Consider the following 21,822-nt stretch of genomic DNA (forward strand, 5'->3'; position numbering starts at 1 on the left):
TCTTCACATGGAACAGCAATAGGGTCCAAATACATGCCTAATAATCCAGATTTAGGTTTTCTGTTTCCGTAAATCAATTAGGGAAAATGCCTTGATTGTTCTTTTGAATCATGTACAACCTTATTTTCCATCCAGAAACACATGGAAAGACTGTTCCTGTTCCAATGCTGTTCCTTCTATTGACATTATCTATTTAAGATGTCTAGATTGATAACCCACTTCTCTGCTAGACAGTACAGCTAACAATAGGGCATAAATTTCATTCTCTGAAGCCACAATCCAATCCTATTTGATTTTGTTATAATATGTAGAGTTAGTTTCATGTTCTATGGGTAACTCCTAAGTCTCAATGATGTGGTACATGTTTTTTACATTCATATCACAAATTAATTTGTATATATGACGCTCGTCATTCACAAGTGGTGTCAATTAAAAAACTATAAACCTAATTTCTACCCACCACCCTTTACAGATTACAATTATTGAAATTCTTGTCTGTAATAGAAGTAGTAGTCAAGGAGAAATGTTTTCAGTAATGGAAGCAACACACACAGAGATGTTACCATGTATTATTAAATTGAAGTGTATGACATCTATTTGTATTGATAAACGTGGACACTAGTGTTATTTCACAGGCCATGTATCCTGAAGAGGGCCTGATTGAGCATTTGATTATGGATTAATGTATGACTACATTAACTGAACCATAAAGTATCACCAATTCAGAACACAGATCAAAGGTTCAGGGCAAAGTGAAAAATTTGAACCAGCCACAGAGTATCAGTATGAATGAAATTGTTATTTTGGTGCATATTGTTTACTATTGTTAATTACTTCATATACTTCTGAATGGGTGATATTTGTGAGGACTTCCACTACTACATTTAAACATCAAGATACTTTAAAGCCAATCATGTAAATAGAATACCACCCACAACCACTAAACAAATGTTCCTTGAATGCTATATGAACTGAAAATGAACACAAATTGAAGTGCACAAACTTCTCTGCCTTTTAATTCCAATGCACTTAGCTAAGTTGTTACATGTAGTACATACCTTGAAACCATTTATTATTGATTTATATTTTGCAGGGTCAACCTGAATACGACATTTAACCAGATCAAGTGGAACAACCATTGTGTGTGTGAGTCCACAGGACAAAATACCACCAAGCCCACACAACGCAAAATATTTTGGAGAACCAAATTCACAGGAGTCTGTAATAGCAAAAAACCATTTTTTAAAATAAAAATTCCAATATAGTCTCATTAGGAAGTGTATGACTAATAAGAAGATTAACATTCACTCATCCAATTCTAACAGTAACCATACAGTAAATTTAAATATACGGATTAATGAGTTCAGAAAAATTTGCACTAAATATCTCAGTAATTTTTTTTTTTTTTTTTTTTTTTTTTAGAAATTCATCTAATCTCTCCTAACTACCTACACTGTGGCAAGCTCCTGTCCACCAAAAGAGGATATGTTACACATGGCTACGTCCACATTTCTATGCCCATTGTTTTACCTAAGCAATAAAATTTAATGGTAATTTTCTCATAATTCCTCACTATTTCAGTTATTAACATAGCAAACTGCCATATTGTTCTGAAGTACTTTGCTAGGATCAGTTTAGTTAATCAGCTTGATGCACTGATATATTCAAATCTTAATAATGAACGCAGAACTATTGCTGTAGTGGTGTAGGGCCTCAGAATGGAGGCATGTTAGACAGGACACTTCATCTACAGCACAGATGCTGACAACACACACTTACATATCCAATATGAGTTTTAGGCAACTAAACAGACTCCTGCACCTGGGGGCTCAAAATTGAAACCAACATTACTTGTACACACTTGCCCTTAAATTTTCGCTCAGTGCCAAAATTTATTATTTGTTTGGAATGAAGGTTGAAGATTAGTTCTTAGTGAAGCTTGATAGCTGGATTAGGTTGAAAGGTGAGTTTTTCAACTCAATTTGACACTACGACAAGAAGCTCAGCACATTTATTGAACAGTTCAACCAATTATTCCAAACCCAGCCCAAGATCATGGTTTTGTGAGTCTTATTTTGCATTGTCACTTCATTCTTATTACTCATTGTTTGTGCAAATACAGAAGTAACCATTTTCTTTTAAAACATTTCATAGTCAGTCTTACAAACAAGTATAGTCTAAGTATTAAGAATGGGCAGTACATCGAGATATGATCTCACAGCAAGCAAATTATTTATCAAGCCCTGAAATCATCCAACAAAAAGAATGTAATACCACACAAACAAGGATATACATATAAAAGAAAACTTCAACATGATTTAAGTATTTAGAACAATTTCTAGAGTCAGGATGTAGATGATACACTGGCATGAACAGCATTGAAATCTATGACATAAGTGAACAGCTTAGATGATTACACAAAGTTCCTAAAGATTTTTCTGTTTTAAAATGTCAATGTAAATAAAAGTGCAAAATAACATTTACAGTCAAGTTCAGTTCATGCTTTTAACAAATGATGTATTACAATGAAGACTATTTACAAATCCAGACAAGGATTTTAAAAATGATACTATCACCAGTCAGTATTCATTTTGCAGTAGTTTATCTAAACACAAATGTATTTTAACCAACAAACTCCTGGCTTTCAGACTTTTGGCACATGCGTTCATCATATTCCATAGTAATTTCTTACTAACAAACCATTTATACACTTTTACCAATTAAAGTATTGACAGAAACATTTAATATTGATGGAGAATAGCAGAGAGAGGATGCAGAAAGGATGACACTTCATTAATAAAAATGTGGCCATGATCTTACTACACTATTTCAGTCAAAAAAGATGAAATGCAGGAAGTCATTTTCCTTTACAAGGGGAGTGTAGGAACTTCATCTCACAAATTTCATTTACATTGATGTGATGTGTAGGACACAGTTAGGACTTAACTCTGTATGTGCTTATATATTTTCTATGGTTGCTACTATTAAAGGTGTCTGCAGCCAAATGAGTAAATGCTTAGGCAACATCATTGGATCAAATCTCTGCCAGCAGTTTCTTTTCATTCTAATGGGATTCTAACAGGTTAATTATTACTTTGCAGATTATCAATATTTAATCATTTGTTTATTATTTTGATGATGATCATAGGAAAAAATTCTTAAGGGGACTGGAAGTAAAGGGTAGACAAGAACTTTCAGTCAAATGGGTATCCTATGGAGCACTGCACCAATCTGTCCACAGAAGTATGGAGAACAATAATTATAACAACATACAGACCTTTTAATGAAAACCAAATTTATGCATTGTTTTTTTTCAATGCATGCCTGTAAAAACCAATGTCATTTAAATTCAAACAGCTCTGTCATCACACAATTTTGTGGCTACCACACATTTGTTATCAGAATTATGAGGGCATTAAAAAATTTACTGGTAGTGACATTCAGCCCACAGACCTCACACTAATAAAACTAAGCACACACTTGCTCGGCTGTGCAATCTTTGAATACTAGTGACATTATAAACTGTATAAGCAAAGTATGCCTAAAATATTCAAGCTATTTGCTTGAAAACAGTTGAGAGTTGCATCTTCTCGTTTACATATGTTTAAGTCCTAGTCATGCCTCACACACCCTATCAATGTTCATATAGTTCCTTATTGTTCCTTATTGTTAGCTTCCAGCAACCCAACACAGAGTGAAGTTACACTGCCCAAACTTCTAGCACAAGCTACACCACTATGGCAGGAAAATTACCATCTGTTTTCTATTCATAGATTCAGTGAGGAAAACATCCTGAACTCTTCCAAATAATTAAATTTTTTAACTTTATTGACCCCCCATGAACCATGGACCTTGCCATTGGTGGGGAGGCTTGCGTGCCTCAAGGATACAGATGGCCGTACCGTAGGTGCAACCCCAACGGAGGGGTATCTGTTGAGAGGCCAGACAAACATGTCGTTCCTGAAGATAGGCAGCAGCCTTTTCAGTAGTTGCAGGGGCAACAGTCTGGATGATTGACTGATCTGGCCTTGTAACATTAACCAAAACAGCCTTGCTGTGCTGGTACTGCAAACGGCTAAAAGCAAGGGGAAACTATAGCCGTAATTTTTCCCGAGGACATGCAGCTTTACTGTATGATTAAATGATGATGGCGTCCTCTTGGGTAAAATATTCCGGAGGTAAAATAGTCCCCCCATTTGGATCTCCGGGCAGGGACTACTCAAGAGGACGTCGTTATCAGGAGAAAGAAAACTGGCGTTCTACGGATCGGAGTGTGGAATGACAGATCCCTTAACCGGGCAGGTAGGTTAGAAAATTTAAAAAGGGAAATGGATAGGTTAAAGTTAGATATAGTGGGAATGAGTGAAGTTTGGTGGCAGGAGGAACAAGACTTTTGGTCAGGCGAATACAGGATCATAAATACAAAATCAAATAGGGGTAATGCAGGAGTAGGTTTCATAATGAATAAAAAAATAGGAGTGCGGGTTAGCTACTACAAACAGCATTATTGTGGCCAAGATAGACACAAAGCCCATGCCTACTACAGTAGTACAAGTTTATATGCCAACTAGCTCCGCAGATGATGAAATAGATGAAATGTATGACTAGATAAAAGGAATTGTTCAGGTAGTGAAGGGAGACAAAAATTTAATAGTCATGGGTGATTGGAATTCGTCAGTAGGAATAGGGAGAGAAGGAAACATAGCAGGTGAATATGGATTGGGGGGAAGAAATGAAAGAGGAAGCCGCCTGGTAGAATTTTGCACAGAGCATAACTTAATCATAGCTAACACTTGGATCAAGAATCATAAAAGAAGGTTGTATACCTGGAAGAATCCTGGAGATACTAAAATGTATCAGATAGATTATATAATGGTAAGACAGATTTAGGAACCAGGTTTTAAATTTTAAGACATTTCCAGGGGCAGATGTGGATTCTGACCACAATCTATTGGTTATGAACTGCAGATTGAAACTGAAGAAACTGCAAAAAGGTGGGAATTTAAGGAGATGGGACCTGGATAAACTGAAAAAACCAGAGGTTGTAGAGAGTTTCAGGGAGAGCATAAGGGAACAATTGACAGGAATGGGGGAAAGAAATACAGTAGAAGAAGAATGGGTAGCTCTGAGGGATGAAGTAGTGAAGGCAGCAGACGATCAAGTAGGTAAAAAGACGAGGGCTAATAGAAATCCTTGGGTAACAGAAGAAATATTGAATTTAATTGATGAAAGGAGAAAATATAAAAATGCAGTAAATGAAGCAGGCAAAAAGGAATACAAACGTCTCAAAAATGAGGTCGACAGGAAGTGCAAAATGGCTAAGCAGGGATGGCTAGAGGACAAATGTAAGGATGTAGAGGCTTGTCTCACTAGGGGGTAAGATAGATACTGCCTACAGGAAAATTAAAGAGACCTTTGGAGAGAAGAGAACCACTTGTATGAATATCAAGAACTCAGATGGGAACCCAGTTCTAAGCAAAGAAGGGAAGGCAGAAAGGTGGAAGGAGTATATAAAGGGTTTATACAAGGGCGATGTACTCGAGGACAATGTTATGGAAATGGAAGAGGATGTAGATGAAGATGAAATGGGAAATAAGATACTGCGTGAAGAGTTTGACAGAGCACTGAAAGACCTGAGTCAAAACAAGGCCCCGGGAGTAGACAACATTCCATTAGAACTACTGATGGCCTTGGGAGAGCCAGTCATGACAAAACTACCATCTGGTGAGCAAGATGTATGAGACAGGCAAAATACCCTCAGACTTCAAGAAGAATATAATAATTCCAATCCCAAAGAAAGCAGGTGTTGACAGATGTGAAAATTACCGAACTATCAGTTTAATAAGTCACAGCTGCAAAATACTAACGCGAATTCTTTACAGACAAATGGAAAAACTGGTAGAAGCGGACCTCTGGGAAGATCAGTTTGGATTTCGTAGAAATGTTGGAACACGTGAGGCAATACTAACCTTACGACTTATCTTAGAAGAAAGAGTAAGGAAAGGCAAACCTATGTTTCTAGCATTTGTAGACTTAGAGAAAGCTTTTGACAATGTTAACTGGAATACTCTTTCAAATTCTGAAGGTGGCAGGGGTAAAATACAGGGAGCGAAAGGCTATTTACAATTTGTACAGAAACGAGATGGCAGTTATAAGAGTCGAGGGGCATGAAAGGAAAGCAGTGGTTGGGAAAGGAGTGAGACAGGGTTGTAGCCTCTCCCCAATGTTATTCAATTTGTATATTGAGCAAGCAGTAAAGGAAACGAAAGAAAAATTCGGAGTAGGTATTAAAGTCCATGGAGAAGAAACAAAAACGTTGAGGTTCGCCGATGACATTGTAATTCTGTCAGAGACAGCAAAGGACTTGGAAGAGCAGTTGAACGGAATGGACAGTGTCTTGAAAGGAGGATATAAGATGAACATCAACAAAAGCAAAACGAGGATAATGGAATGTAGTCGAGTTAACACGGGTGATGCTGAGGGAATCAGATTAGGAAATGAGACACTTAAAGTAGTAAAGGAGTTTTGCTATTTGGGGAGCAAAATAACTGATGATGGTCGAAGTAGAGAGGATATAAAATGTAGACTGGCAATGGCAAGGAAAGCGTTTCTGAAGAAGAGAAATGTGTTAACATCGAGTATAGATTTAAGTGTCAGGAAGTTGTTTCTGAAAGTATTTGTGTGGAGTGTAGCCATGTATGGAAGTGAAACATGGACGGTAACTAGTTTGGACAAGAAGAGAATAGAAGCTTTCGAAATGTGGTGCTATAGAAGAATGCTGAAGATAAGGTGGGTAGATCACATAACTAATGAGGAGGTATTGAATAGGATTGGGGAGAAGAGAAGTTTGTGGCACAAGTTGACTAGAAGAAGGGATCGGTTGGTAGGACATGTTTTGAGGCATCAAGGGATCACAAATTTAGCATTGGAGGGCAGCGTGGAGGGTAAAAATCTTAGAGGGAGACCAAGAGATGAATACACTAAGCAGATTCAGAAGGATGTAGGTTGCAGTAGGTACAGGGAGATGAAGAAGCTTGCATAGGATAGAGTTGCATGGAGAGCTGCATCAAACCAGTCTCAGGACTGAAGACAACAACAACAACAATATTGAAACATAATTGGGTGTAGCACTATTTTCTTGAATTCTCTTAAATAGCACCATTGGTATTATTCATTCACAGTAAGAGCGATTACTTATGCTGAGGAACTAGTTGTGAGCCCTGAAGTTTATTAATAATTTCCTCAGCTGCCAAATTTATAAGAATCTTAACAGGAACTGTTGAAACACTCCAGTCACTTTACAGTCTGGCAATTAATTGAAATCAATCTCTGGACAACACACATTCATAGGCCACTGAAAGAGCTCAATAATAGCGACAGCCTGACAATACAACATGTCTGTGTCTGCCTGGTAACTGCTTATGGGGAAATCAATTTTTATGTAATTTCACAAACATCTGCTTTTTGACTCTACAAAACCTGTTTAAGTCTATAGGCACCTGCATTGTGATCTAGATTATGATATTCTTAATGCTTGTTTCACCACCACCACCACCACCACCACCACCACCAATGGATAATGGCAACTACATAATGCATCTTTATTCTAGGGAGTGCAGTGCATAGTAGTTGCTTGAACTATGAAATCTTATCCACTGTTATGTTTTCTAACCAATATGATATCTTTTGCCATTTCCTTCTATTACCCCCTATCTTCCCTTGTATTATCAACTGCAGAATTATATATTTAGTTCCAAAAGATATGTTTTGGATATTAGTTTTTCTTCTGATATATGCTGCTAATATTTCTCATTTGTGTTATCACAATACATCATTGTTATTTTTGCTGTTCACAGAATTTAATCATTCTGTGATAAATTCACATTTCGAAGATCTAACTTCTTTGCTGTTTGCATATTTAGTGTCCATCCTTCAGAACAAAGAATTACAGACCAAATTTACTCTCTTACTGATGTAGTTAAGGTTTAGACCTAGGTTTACATTAATAGTATTCTTGAATTTTATGAAAGTATTACAGGTGTTTATGTGACACTGTGGCTCCATGCCTGAGCTCTCATCTTCACAAAGGCATTCTCCAATTTATCTGAACTTTTCTACACACTGTATTAAGGAGCCATTGGAACTTAAATTTCCATTTGTAAAGGAGTCAGGCTGTTGTGCAAACCATAAAATGCATCTTTTTAGTGTTGACATTCTGGTTTGCAATCTATAATGTTGAAAAGATTCAGCTATATTATCCACAATGAATTCTGTATCAACATAGGAAAACAAACCTATACACATTTTTTTCTGTATTACCAAGTGCTTCCTTAAAAGTGCTAAGAGTACAAATTAAATAACAGAGGTGGCAGAACACATTCTTGCCAGACTCTTCTACAGATATTACATTAGAGCACTGAAAAGGGTAATTTTACACTTCTACTAAAACATAAATTTTCCTACTTCAGATTTATTTGAAAATAAAACTTAATTTACAGATTACAACTCATTAATTACAATTATTTCTCCAATGTTACACACTAAGTACAGAATGTACTACTCTATGACAACTTTACTGCCCAAAATTTTATTAGAAAAGAAGTCAATTTAGATTATGCACTAGTTACAAATTATAACTACAAGAGTATTTTACACACAAAAGATTAGAGTTCAGCTTTCTTTAGTGGCCACCTGGGATTTTCTGATTCCTCATTTTTCTCATTTGTTGCTTTCAAAGTCTGGTCTATGTCACTTATCAGTACACGATATTCTCTTCAAGCAAATCTTCCTCTTCACTAAATTCTCCATTGTCTGTATCAGCCTCTTCAAGCAAATCACCCAGTATGTTAGTATCAAAATCAAATTCAGCACTCCCATACTGTGCTAATTTCAGTAGCAAAAGGCTGATTAGCACTGAAGGGGGCCAATGTGATAATTGCCAACACACTTAAAACTGCTTATTTCACTCAAGATGCCACACCAAGATGAATTCTAAGCAATAAAACAAATACACCAACTATTAAAAAACAGGGGCACCACTATTAAACATTCTTTGTACTTACAAGAGCACCAGCATCAGCGAACTATTAGTCACACAAATATTTCAACCACCATTAACAATGCCCATCATTAAGGTATTTAACATGTCCAGGTTGGTGAAAACCTTGAAGGGATACCAACTGAAATCTTAAATTTTACAATATTTTGCAATCTACAGTTAACCAAATTGGCAACATCAAACAACTTTAACAGTCTCAGTCCAACAAATTCTTGATACAGCAGATGTCTTTCTGATCTACATCTATTTTTCAGTGTTTTCTGAAGTTTACAATTCAAAACTAATATCTGTATTTTAATCCTGATCATAGCATTTTTACAGTGAAATTTACACTGCAACTACTCTTTCACATACCTAAACTTTTCCTGAACACAAACTGTCTCACCAATAAATTTCTCCCATTTTTCAAGCATGGGATGGGCACTTAAAAAATATTCAAGGAAATGACAAGATTAATGAGAATGATCTTCACATTTTCCCCCATTCTTTTTTGATAAAACACTAGAAGTTGTTAATAGGCATTGGTAGAGTTATGAACCATATCAAATTTTGTTAAAAAGTTGAGACTGATACCTTCTTCACCAAGGAATATACTGAGTTCCATTGGAATTTCATCACATCCTGTTTCTTTATTGGTTTTTAATTTTACATGACCATTTCTTCTTTCATAATTAGATATCCTGTTACACTGTTTTCTAGGGATCTCAACATTTGGTATATCATCTGCGGAGATATACCTAAAAGTTTCCCCATATCTCTTCTCCAAAAGATCAAGAACTAAATTGGCTTTGTTGGCTGTGAAGGAGACAATTTTTCTTCTCTACACAGTGACCAGAAACTGATTAGCTTGTTAGGGTGTTACAGGGTAGGTTAAAAAATCAACAACATGCTGTGTTGTTTATGAGTCAACTAGCACAGAAGTTAGTCAAATAAGGCCCTTGTGCAAGCAAATCCCAGTGGCCCCACCAGACAGTGTCAGTTCTCATAGTGAAGATGATAATGCACAAGACCTTTCAGCCTTTGGCTCCAGTTTGATCCTTACTACCACCATGTGTCCAATCTTTGTCTCACTCGTTTGGATATTGGAATTCAAATGAACACATTTGGTGACACTGCCTTGTAGGCCATTTTGATGTGTGCACAATGGTCTGCTTTGCTAACTTCAATGGTAATGAACTATAAAACAGCACAACCTATCACATTTTTTCTTAACATTTCCCTGCACAACCTACCTTGCAACACCTTTACTAGCTTTTCAGACTGTTTCTGACCACCCTGTATATCCTAGCAATTTCTTCTAGCTTTTCATGTAAGTTAAAATGCTGTGAAGCTGGTAAACTTTCAATTTCTTCACATTTACACTGAAACTGTCAGATTCCCACACAACTGCCTATGTTGGTTGTTCATTTGAAACAAAATATTCATACATGAACTACAGTTTCTAAAGTGTGAATACTAAATCAATAATTAAAGTTATTTTTACCATATCATGGATGGTAGTATGAATTCTGAAATTTAATGTGTATTCTCATTGCACTACAAAACACTTTAAGTGGCCACTACTTTTAAGTTTAAATGGCAGATGAAAAAGACACTGGTTGGCTGAATCTACCACCACCATACACAAATATGGTAATGTTAACTGCAATGCTGCACCTCACATGCATGAGGGGGTTGAGTCAGATGACGTGAGAGAAAGGAGACAAGAGGTAGGGAATGTGAGGAAGGGTTGGGGAAGGCTGGCTGGTGTCTGATAGAAAGGCAGCAGGTGCACAGGATAAGAATATGGCGAGAGGCAGATGGTGCAGAGGGAAGTAATGTGACACGTCAGGGAGTTGTGCAGCACAGGATTACAACAGGGAGTGTACAAAGGGGGAGACAACAGACGGGGAGACAGCAATGAAGGGGGTACAGTGTGAGTGTAATTAAGATGTGTTTACACCTGTGCACCTTCCAGGTAGTCGCTGTGTTGCTGCAGCTTGTCCCACAGGGAAATAGATGCGGCCAGATAACAAAAGTGTGAATGAAATCACACACACAATGTTCAAGAGGCATGCAACCTACATACGTGCTTTTATCTGCATGTGGGGCAAGCACATTAACATGTGCACAGGTGTAAATGCACCTCAAAGATGGAAGTGTGCAGGACGCATGTGATTAGTGGAGACTGAGGGCAGAAGGATTACAGGAAAGTAAGATTTGTTACAAGGACAACTCCCACCTGACTCTAGATGGCATGGATAGTGAGGGAGCCACTGAAATCCAGCATGCTGTACACAGCACCGTGTTCCACCACTGGGAGGTCAACTCGTGCTTTTGGCCAAGTTTCTGGTGGACACCCATTCAAGTCGACAGCTGACTGATGGTCATACCCACATAAAATCCCATGTACAAATCAGCAGATCTCGTGTATAACTTTGCTGCTTTCGCTGGTGGTCATGCCCAGTAATGACCATCATGAGATAGGTAACCATGACAGCCAACTTATTGAATGTTTCAAGAGCAACTGTTTCAGCAGTCATGACAGCCTACACAAAACATGGAAAGACATTGTGTAAATGTAATAGTGGGCACAAATCAAAACTAGACAGACAGATCACTGTACACTAACACGAACTGCGTCAAAACACAAAACTACAGCAGTTGAATTGACAGCAGAGCTCAATAACCATCTTTGAGACCTCATACCTACTGACACTGTCTGCTGAGAACTCCACAAAGCAAATATGCATGGACGAGTTTATGTACCTAAACCATTAGCGACGACAAATGCAAAGAAGTGTAAAACATGGTGTGAGAAGCATAAAACCTGGACAGCTGATCAGTGGAAATACGCCATATGATCCAATGAGTCAACATTTTTGTTATTTCCAACACCGGACGAAGTTTACATCTGGAGAGTGCCAAAAGAAACCTACAATCCTGCTCAATTCCAAGGGTTAAGTGTGGATGTGGAAGTGTAATTGTGTGGGCAGCCATATCATAGTGTTCTGCTGGTCCCATCATTACTCTCAAATGCCATGATACAGCCAACAATGTACATTTTAGGTGATCAGGTGCACCCCATGATTCAAATGATGTTCCCAACAATGATGCCATATTCCAAGACAATAATGCACCCATTCAAACATCCAGAACAGTACAATCGTGGTATGATAAGCATGCAACTTAATTGCAATGTCTTACCTGGCCAGCACAGTCTCTGGACTTTTAACATTATCGAAACCGTGTGGGCAGTACTGGAGTGCAGACTGAGCAGATTTCTGCCTCCATCACTGCAGGAATTAGAAGAGATTCTGATTGAAGAGTGGCACAACACTCCACTACAGGCATAATAGGGGATCAACCCTTTATTAATAAACCATTCCCAAGCAAGTACAGGTGTTCACATTATTTTGCCTATCTCCTGTATCTTGCTATGGCTCTTTTTAAACATATTGAAATTTGAAAAGGGGTTTGTTGCCTTTTCAGCTTTAAGAATGTATTAATGCAGATCTGCATGCTCGTTATCCTACACACTTATCTATAGTTACTGCAACCTACACACACTTATCCACTCATTGCAGTCAGTCAAACCTGTGCCTCTGTTTTTACCTACAACACCTTCCTCCCTTCCCAAACTGATGATTCCTCAATGTCTTGAAATGGATACATTTCCTCTCCAATCTGGTTCAGTACCTTTTCATTACTTATTTGAGCTACCCAGCTAACATTCATCATTCTTCTATAGCAGACACATGGTTTATAACTGCCATTCTGATGTCAGGGGCCAAAGCGGACACATTGTGTCTAAAATCAATAATACCCAATATGGGTAAGGCACATGTATGCAGGAATAATCTAATCTATATCCGAGGGTATAAATCCACCATATTACACTGCAGCCAATACAAACTACATATTACAGGACTAACCAAAGCAAAGACGTCTTACATAAGAAGGCTGCTTCTGTCAAGATAGTTTACAAGGAAAGCAGCTACTTTGAAACAAGCTACTATTCTTCCACATTTCTAAGCTGCTGCTTTTGTCTACTACTTAGTGCTGACTATGTAATTTTACTGAATTCGTAGGATGCTCAACTGTACCGGAAAAGAACTATTTCATACAAACAATGAAAACACTTGAGTTACAACATTGAAGTACAATGCTAAGAAGATGCAGACAACCAGCAGAACACTACCTCAACGAGATGATTTATATTACTAAACCCTTGCAAAATTTATGACTGCAGTTGGTACCAATTCACAGTTCCCACTAATCTGGTATTGTCAGTATAGAGCAGAAAACAGGCCATTTTTTACTTTGTATGTCACATACCTTTGGAGACCTTATGATTAAAATTAACCTGTGCATAAGCTATAAATTATGTCCACCCTTGAATAAAATATGCAGTAATAAAATTTACAATCATCCGGTAACAATGGTAACATTTTACCCCTTTAGTGTTCTACAGTTGTGTGGAATTTACATTCCAGCATTCAAATGCTCAGTACAGGAGCGGCCGATGGGTACTCTGCTTTTGAATCATCATCATCATCATCATCGTCATCATCGACTGATTATGCCTTTGAGCGTTCAGTCTGGAGCATAGTCCCCCTTATAAAATTCCTCCATGATCCCCTATTCAGTGCTAACATTGGTGCCTCTTCTGATGTTAAGCCTATTATTTAGAAATCATTCATAACCAAATCCAGGTACCTTCTCCTTCGTCTACCATGACTACTCCTACCCTCTACTGCTTAACCCATGAGTCTCTTGGGTAACCTTGCTTTTTCCCATGCGTGTAACATGACCCCACCTTCTAAGCCTGTTCGCCCTGACTGCTACATCTATAGAGTTCATTCACAGTTTTTCTTTGATTTCCTCATTGTGGACACCCTCCTGCCATTGTTCCCATCTACTAGTACCTGCAATCATCCTAGCTACTTACATATCCGTAACCTCAACCTTGTTGATAAGGTAACCTGAATCCACCCCCATACAACAAAGTTCGTCGAAAGATTGAACGGTGCACAGATAACTTAGTCTTGGTACTGACTTCCTTCTTGCAGAAGAGCCGATTGTAGCTGAGCGCTCACTGCATTAGCTTTGCTACACCTCGCTTCCAGTTCTTTCACTATGTTGCCATCTTGTGAGAAATGCATCCTAAGTACTTGAAACCATCCACCTGTTCTACCTTTGTTCCTCCTATTTGGCACTCAACCAGTTTATATTTCTTTCCCACTGACATTACTTTCGTTTTGGAGATGCTAATCTTCATACCATAGTCCTTACATTTCTGATCTAGCTCTGAAATATTACTTTGCAAACTTTCAATCGAATCTGCCATCACAACTAAGTCATCCGCATATGCAAGACTGCTTATTCTGTGTTCACATATCTTAATCTCACCCAGCCAGTCTATTGTTTTCAACATATGATCCATAAATAATATGAACAACAGTGGAGACAGGTTGCAGCCTTGTCTTACCCCTGAAACTACTCTGAACCATGAACTCAATTTACCGTCAACTCTAACTGCTGCCTGACTATCTATGTAAAGACCTTTAATTGCTTGCAAAAGTTTGCCTCCTATTCCATAATCTCGTAGAACAGACAATAACTTCATCCTACGAACCCGGTCATATGCCTTTTCTAGATCTATAAAGCATAGATACAATTCCCTGATCCACTCATAACACTTCATTATTTGCCGTAAGCTAAAGATCTGGTCCTGACAACCTCTAAGAGGCCTAAACCCACGCTGATTTTCATCCAATTGGTCCTCAACTAATACTCGCACTTTCCTTTCAACAATACCTGAGAGAGAACGCTGATTAGAGATACCTCTGTAGTTGTTACAATCTTTTCTGTTTCTATGTTTAAAGATTGGTGTGATTACTGCTTTTGTCCAGTCTGATGGAACCTGTCCCGACTCCCAGGCCACTTCAATTATCCTGTGTAGCCATTTAAGACCTGACATTCCACTGTATTTGATGAGTACCGACTTAATTTCATCCACCCCAGCTGCTTTATTGCACTGCAATCTATTGACCATTTTCTCCACTTCCTCAAATGTCATCCTACTTCCATCATTCCTATCCCATTCTACCTCGAAATCAAACATTACTGATCGTATTTTCACCTACATTGAGCAACTCTTCAAAATATTCCCTCCATCTACCCAAGGTATCCACAGGATTCACCAGCAGTTTTCCTGACCTGTCCAAAATACTAGTCATTTCCTTCTTACCTCCCTTTCGAAGACTGATAATTACACTCCAGAATGGTTTTCCAGCAGCTTGACCCATAGTCTCCAACCTGTTTCCAAAGTATTCCCAAGATTTCTTCTTGGATGCTGCAATTATCTGTTTGACTTTGTTTCTTTCTTCAACATAACTTTCTCTTTGGGTCATATCAATAGTTAGCTACAGTTACACGAGGGGAATGGGGAGAAAATACATCAAACGAGTTTGTTGGCATGTTCACACATAGCCAAGCAGAACCAAAAGTGAACCTAACAATGAGTGCCAGGATAAAATCCTCGCTGTCTTATTCTTAGTACCTGTACCCAATCAGGTGCTACACAAGTCTTCAAGGTAACTGACTTATCTGGAACAGCACCTCTAAATTATACTAATCTTCATGGCACCTACCAGCAGCGACATGTACGACGAGGCTGTAGCATATTTCTAGATACCTCAAAAGCATTTCTTTAAATTTTGTACTGACGATTCCATTGCTTATTGCCACAAATTGATACTTCGGCAAATTAAATATATTCCAAAGGAGATTCACTGAAATTGTAATAGTTAATGCTGTTTTGTAACAGGAATTAGTTTCTTTTTTTGTTTTTGAACAATTAAAGTTGCAAATCCCAGCACCACTTTGAAATCTCAAGATCTGACTGTATAATTGTGCGTATCTTCGAAGATTACGTAATTAATCTGCAAAAAATGTCGAAATTAAGTATCTGCCAGGTCATTAATTTACAATGTGAACAAGGATCCCAACATTTCCCTTGGGCACACCTGAAGGTATTTTTTTAATAAAAAGCATCAACACAGTCGCCAACTTTATTTAATATTCAACATGATTGTAGTTTCGTCAATAAAAGTTTGTGTGACACAGTCAAAACGTTCTGGGAAATGAACGAAGACCGCACCCACCTGATCACTATATTCACAGCTATTGGGATGCCATGCAAGAAAAAACTAATTCGGCGTCGCGTTGCCGATTCTATTTGAAATAAAGCAATTGGTGGGAAAAGATAGTGGTTTAATGTTATTTTTCGTAAGGAGTATCTCTTAGCTCAACATCTTCCATCGTATGCGAAGTGGTTTACTTCCACATACGCATTGTCACAAATGTGTTACTCCACTGGGCGTTAATCACCTTTACACTTGTTAATTTGTAGGAGGCGCAACACACAGACTACGTGTATTAGTTTGTAGTTAATTCTGCAAATAAGTGAACCCAATATTTCTTGGCTGTATAGGAAACTTAGCATGGTAAATGGTACGACGAGATGAACGTGGTCAGAGAGAGAGAGAGAGAGAGAGAGAGAGAAGGGGGCGCCTTCAAACCATGACAAGTACGCAAAAAATCATTTTTGGGCACAGCAATTATTTTATCACGAAACTTGGGGTATCAATGAAACGACGACTTTTCACATCCATGCACGATCCGAATCAATATTTCGGTAGCCGTGCTTGCTGAAGATACTGAATTAATTTACCACTTACCAAAAATATACTGAATACTTTCAACAGTATTGTACGAAATATTTCCATTTCTTGCGTGTAAAAAACTGCATATTTAGACGATGGGGAAAAATCGTATACCAAATTCTGGGATGTAATCCACAATTAACAAAATATTTGCATAAAATAGTAAGTATAAGACTGGAGCAGGGTACTATATGTATGTAAAGTTACTTCGAATATTTTAACTTCAATATTGAACATTTTACCTCCAACAGGGGCCTCTGTAGAAGCCGCAGCAATCTCCCTTCCATGTTTTACGCCAATATTACCATCGCATGACGCAGTTCCTAAGGGAAACCCAAAAGGATTTCCCTTCGCAGCCTCTAGCAGAGATTTAAACATAATTTGGAATTTAGTACCACTTAAAGCCTAAGTCAGCCTATGCTAAACCCTCTCTCCCGACTAGCACCACTTCTGCCGCAAGGTTGTAAGAACTCTTACGCAAGGCGAAAGATATGACGTTACCTACAGACATGAAAGCGGCAAAGATATTGTGCAGATTCGTGATTTAAAAAAAAAAAAATAATCAATAGCCATATACAGAATAACAGATGTCACTATCCAAGACAACACAGAACTTTCTTGTATATAAGCGACTACTATAAGCTACTTACAAGTAAGTAGGCAACTAATAAAGAGGTTGACAATATTTGAGTATAAATATATCGATCGAGCGAAAAGTTTTAAATTTTAATTTTCAAGTTTCAACTATTTTTAGACGAACTGTGTATTTCGAAACAGATTGAATTTAAGGTAGATTAAGAATTTAATATCTGAAATCTGTTCAAAAGTGGGAAGAGCCAAGGTAAATATTTTTTTATTTTATAAATGTTAGCGTTTCTTTGGCTTGGAAATACAGTTTAAATGCCTTTGTTGATAGAATTTAAGTTATACAACACAGACTTCTTTTGCAACTGATATAGCCTTCATGATCTGTACCACCCAACGGTAGCTCAGCTTCTTTGCGGTCATCACTGCTTCCCATTGCACTGGTGATACTCACATGTGTTACAGTAGTGGTAAATCGTCTACATCTCTACTCCAGTTCACTGTCAGCTCATCGGCAATAACACACTACCTATATCCAGTTCTTAGCTACCTTTCAGTTTTCCCAAATCGTCTTTCCCACATCTCTACCTCCTTTTTTTAATTTTTTTTTAACAGCAGTATCACTTGCCACACCTTTCAGTACAATAGTTATCAGCACTGCTGACTCCTCAGGTCATTGACACAGTTTCCATTATATACCAACACTACATGCTCAAAAGAATCCCGATATGAATACCAAAATTATATGATGAAAAGGTGAGATGAACTGGAGAGCAATATTATGGGAAAAGGAGAGGATGCAGATGAGGATGAGATGGTAGATATGAGAATGCGACAAGAATTTGACAGAGCACTTAAAAGACCAAAGCCTAAAAAAGCCCCTGGGAGTAGAGTCAGGCAAAATAGCCTCACACTTCAAAAAGGAGGTATAATTGTATTCCAAAGAAAGCACGTGCTAACTGGTGTGAAAGTTGACGAACTATCAGTTTAATAAGTCATGGTTGCAAAATACTAAAGAAAATTCTTTAGAGAAGAATGAAAAGCTAGTAGAAACTGACTTGGGGAGGATCAGTTTGGATTTCAGAGAAATTTAGGAACACGTGAAGTGATACAGAACATACGACTTACTTTAGAGAATAGGTTAAGGAAAGACAGCATATGTTTATAGCATCTATAGATTAGGCAAAGCTTTTGACAAAGTTAACTGGCATACACTCTTTGAAATTCTGAAGGTAACATGGATAACAGACAAGGAGCAAAGGGAGTAGAAATAAAAACTTTGAGGTTTGCTGATGATACCGTAATTCTGTCAGAGACAGCAAAGAACTTGGAAGAACAGTTAAATGGAATGGATGATGTCTTGAAAGGAGGATGTATAATGAAAATTAACAACAGTAAAACAAGGATAATAGAATATAATCTAATTAGATCAGGTGATGCTGGGGAATTAGATTAGGAAACGATACACTTGAAGCAGCAGATGAGTTTTGTTATTTAGGCACAAAATAACTGTTGATGGCTGAAATAGAGAGGTTATAAAATGTAGACTGACAATGACAAGAAAAGCATTTCTGAAGAACATAAATTTATTAACATTAAAGTGTTAGGAAATCTTCTCTGAAGGTATTTGTCTGGTGTATAGCACTGTATGGAAGTGAAATGTGGACAATAAACAGTTTAAGAAAGAAGAGAATAGAAGCTTTTGAAATATGGTGCTACAAAGGAATGCTGAAGATCAGATGCGTAGATTATGTAACTAATGAGGAGGTACTGGATAGAACTGATGAGGAAAGAAATTTGTGGTACAGCGTGACTAGAAGAAGAGTCTGATTAATATGATACATTCTGAGACAACAAGGGGAATGTGAGGGTAAAGATCATAGGGGGAGACCAAGAGATGAATACAGTAAGCAGATTCAGAAGGATGTAGGTTGCAGTAGTTACCTGGAGACGAAGAGGCTTTCACAGGATAGAGCAGCATGGAGAGCTGTATCAGACTAGTCTTCGGATTGAAGACTACAACAACATTATCAAAGGTATCTGTATATGAATACCAAAAGAAAACGGGCAGCTAAAACAAGTAGAAAGACTTAATTGTTCAGGAAAATAGACAGAGAATCAATAGTATCATACTGTACATCAATGAGAAATGTGAAACTTTTAGTTCATGACAGAAGCATGCACAGAAGATATGGTTAAAGTTCAAAAGAATAGGTCACCATGCACTGGACAGATATGTACCCAGTAGGACAGTTCATAATGGGAGAGATCCTCCATGGTATACTGTCAATGTAAAGAAACTTCCAAACTAACAGAGATTACTGCATAAGAGGTATAAAACAAATCATTGGGTTATAAATAAAGAGGTGCTGAACGAAATGCATTTAGCAGTCAAGAGGGCAATGCATGAACCATTCCATGTAGGATTTCACGGCCGGCGTCTTTATTAGTAAACTCTTCCGGGCTAAGTTGCCGTGGTCGATATGTAGAAATTCTTCTCCCTGACGTTTCATTCTCAACTACGGAGAACATCTTCCGAGGTGAGTCGACGACTGGCTGCTAGGAGCTGGGGCCGCCGCTTATATAGAGATCGTAGGGGGCGCCACCACACGTCACGTGGCGTCGATGTGCAGCTATCTCTGGCTTTCGTCTGTTCTCTCGATTGCAGGCAATCGATTGTCACGTGATTGATGCAACGTCGACCGCCATATCTTATCCAATTTTAATCCTTCTTCTTTACGATTAAAATTGTATTGATGTTTGTGGATTTCAATTGCCTCTCTATACATACGTGTATAATAGTGCGACGTCCTCGCTAGCACGCTTGTTTCACCAAATTTTATTTCGTGATCTCCATCCTTAAAAACATTTTCCGCTACTGCCGATTTGTCGATATGTCCCAAGCGACAGTTTCTTTTGTGCTCCGTCAACCGTGTATTGATGCTTCTTTTTGTGGTTCCTATGTAAACCCTGCCACAACTACACGGAATTTTATATACCCCGGGGGTGGCTAGGGGGTGACGAACATCTTTTGTTGATCTTAGGCATTCACTAATTTTCTTAGTAGGTCTAAAAATGGTCTCTACCTGAAACTTGGCTAGTACTTTTCCAATGCGATCCGTGATATTATGGATGAACGGAAGAAATACTTTTCCAGCTGATGGTTGTTGCTGTCTCCTATTTTTAGGCATTTTTCTATTTGGGTGAAGTGCTCGGTTAATCTCGTTTTTCGTATAACCATTTTTCGCAAAGGCCATTCGTAAATGATTTAGTTCTTCTTGTAAGTAGCCTGGTTCACAAATTTTATTGGCCCTATCCACTAGTGTTTTTATGACCCCCCTCTTTTGCCTAGGGTGGTGGTTTGAGTTCTTATGGAGGTAGCGATCAGTATGTGTACCTTTCCTGTAGACCTTATGGCCTAAGGTCCCATCCGCCCGTTTGATAACTGATACATCCAAGAAGTTAAGTTGTCCATTCTTCTCCTTCTCCATAGTAAATTTAATCTTTGGGTTGATGCTATTTAAGTGTGCCAGAAAATCATTCAAGTCTTCTTCCTCATGATTCCATATTACAAAGGTATCATCCACATACCGATACCACTTCGAGGGGCTTTTTTTGGCCGACTGCAGTGCTTGATGTTCAAAATATTCCATGAATAAATTCGCAATTGCGGGACTTAGGGGGCTTCCCATGGCTACCCCATCGACCTGTTCATAAAATTCACCATTGTACTGAAAGTAGGTTGAGGCTACTGATATAGTAGCCTTGTTCCAACACTGTCTATCCTCAACCTACTTTCAGTACAATGGTGAATTTTATGAACAGGTCGATGGGGTAGCCATGGGAAGCCCCCTAAGTCCCACAATTGCGAATTTATTCATGGAATATTTTGAACATCAAGCACTGCAGTCGGCCAAAAAAAGCCCCTCGAAGTGGTATCGGTATGTGGATGATACCTTTGTAATATGGAATCATGAGGAAGAAGACTTGAATGATTTTCTGGTACACTTAAATAGCATCAACCCAAAGATTAAATTTACTATGGAGAAGGAGAAGAATGGACAACTTAACTTCTTGGATGTATCAGTTATCAAACGGGCGGATGGGACCTTAGGCCATAAGGTCTACAGGAAAGGTACACATACTGATCGCTACCTCCATAAGAACTCAAACCACCACCCTAGGCAAAAGAGGGGGGTCATAAAAACACTAGTGGATAGGGCCAATAAGATTTGTGAACCCGGCTACTTACAAGAAGAACTAAATCATTTACGAATGGCCTTTGCGAAAAATGGTTATACGAAAAACGAGATTAACCGAGCACTTCACCCAAATAGAAAAATGCCTAAAAATAGGAGACAGCAACAACCATCAGCTGGAAAAGTATTTCTTCCGTTCATCCATAATATCACGGATCGCATTGGAAAAGTACTAGCCAAGTTTCAGGTAGAGACCATTTTTAGACCTACT

General features: G+C 38.2%; 1 protein-coding gene across 1 annotated transcript in view; it reads right to left on the minus strand.

The window, feature by feature from the left end:
- LOC126248528 (phosphate carrier protein, mitochondrial-like) overlaps positions 1-17,246 on the minus strand; it is a 44,669-nt gene extending 27,423 nt beyond the window's left edge. Inside the window, exons 1-2 of the mRNA XM_049949582.1 lie at positions 17,010-17,246; positions 1,059-1,219 (exon numbers count right to left, since the gene is read on the minus strand). Of these exons, the coding sequence (XP_049805539.1) occupies positions 1,059-1,219; positions 17,010-17,145 (297 nt within the window). The 5' untranslated portion in view covers positions 17,146-17,246. The remainder of the gene's footprint in view (positions 1-1,058; positions 1,220-17,009) is intronic.
- Between the last annotated feature and the right edge of the window lie 4,576 nt (positions 17,247-21,822).

The sequence above is a fragment of the Schistocerca nitens genome, chromosome 3 (genome assembly GCF_023898315.1).
Source record: "Schistocerca nitens isolate TAMUIC-IGC-003100 chromosome 3, iqSchNite1.1, whole genome shotgun sequence".
Classification (NCBI taxonomy): domain Eukaryota; kingdom Metazoa; phylum Arthropoda; class Insecta; order Orthoptera; family Acrididae; genus Schistocerca; species Schistocerca nitens.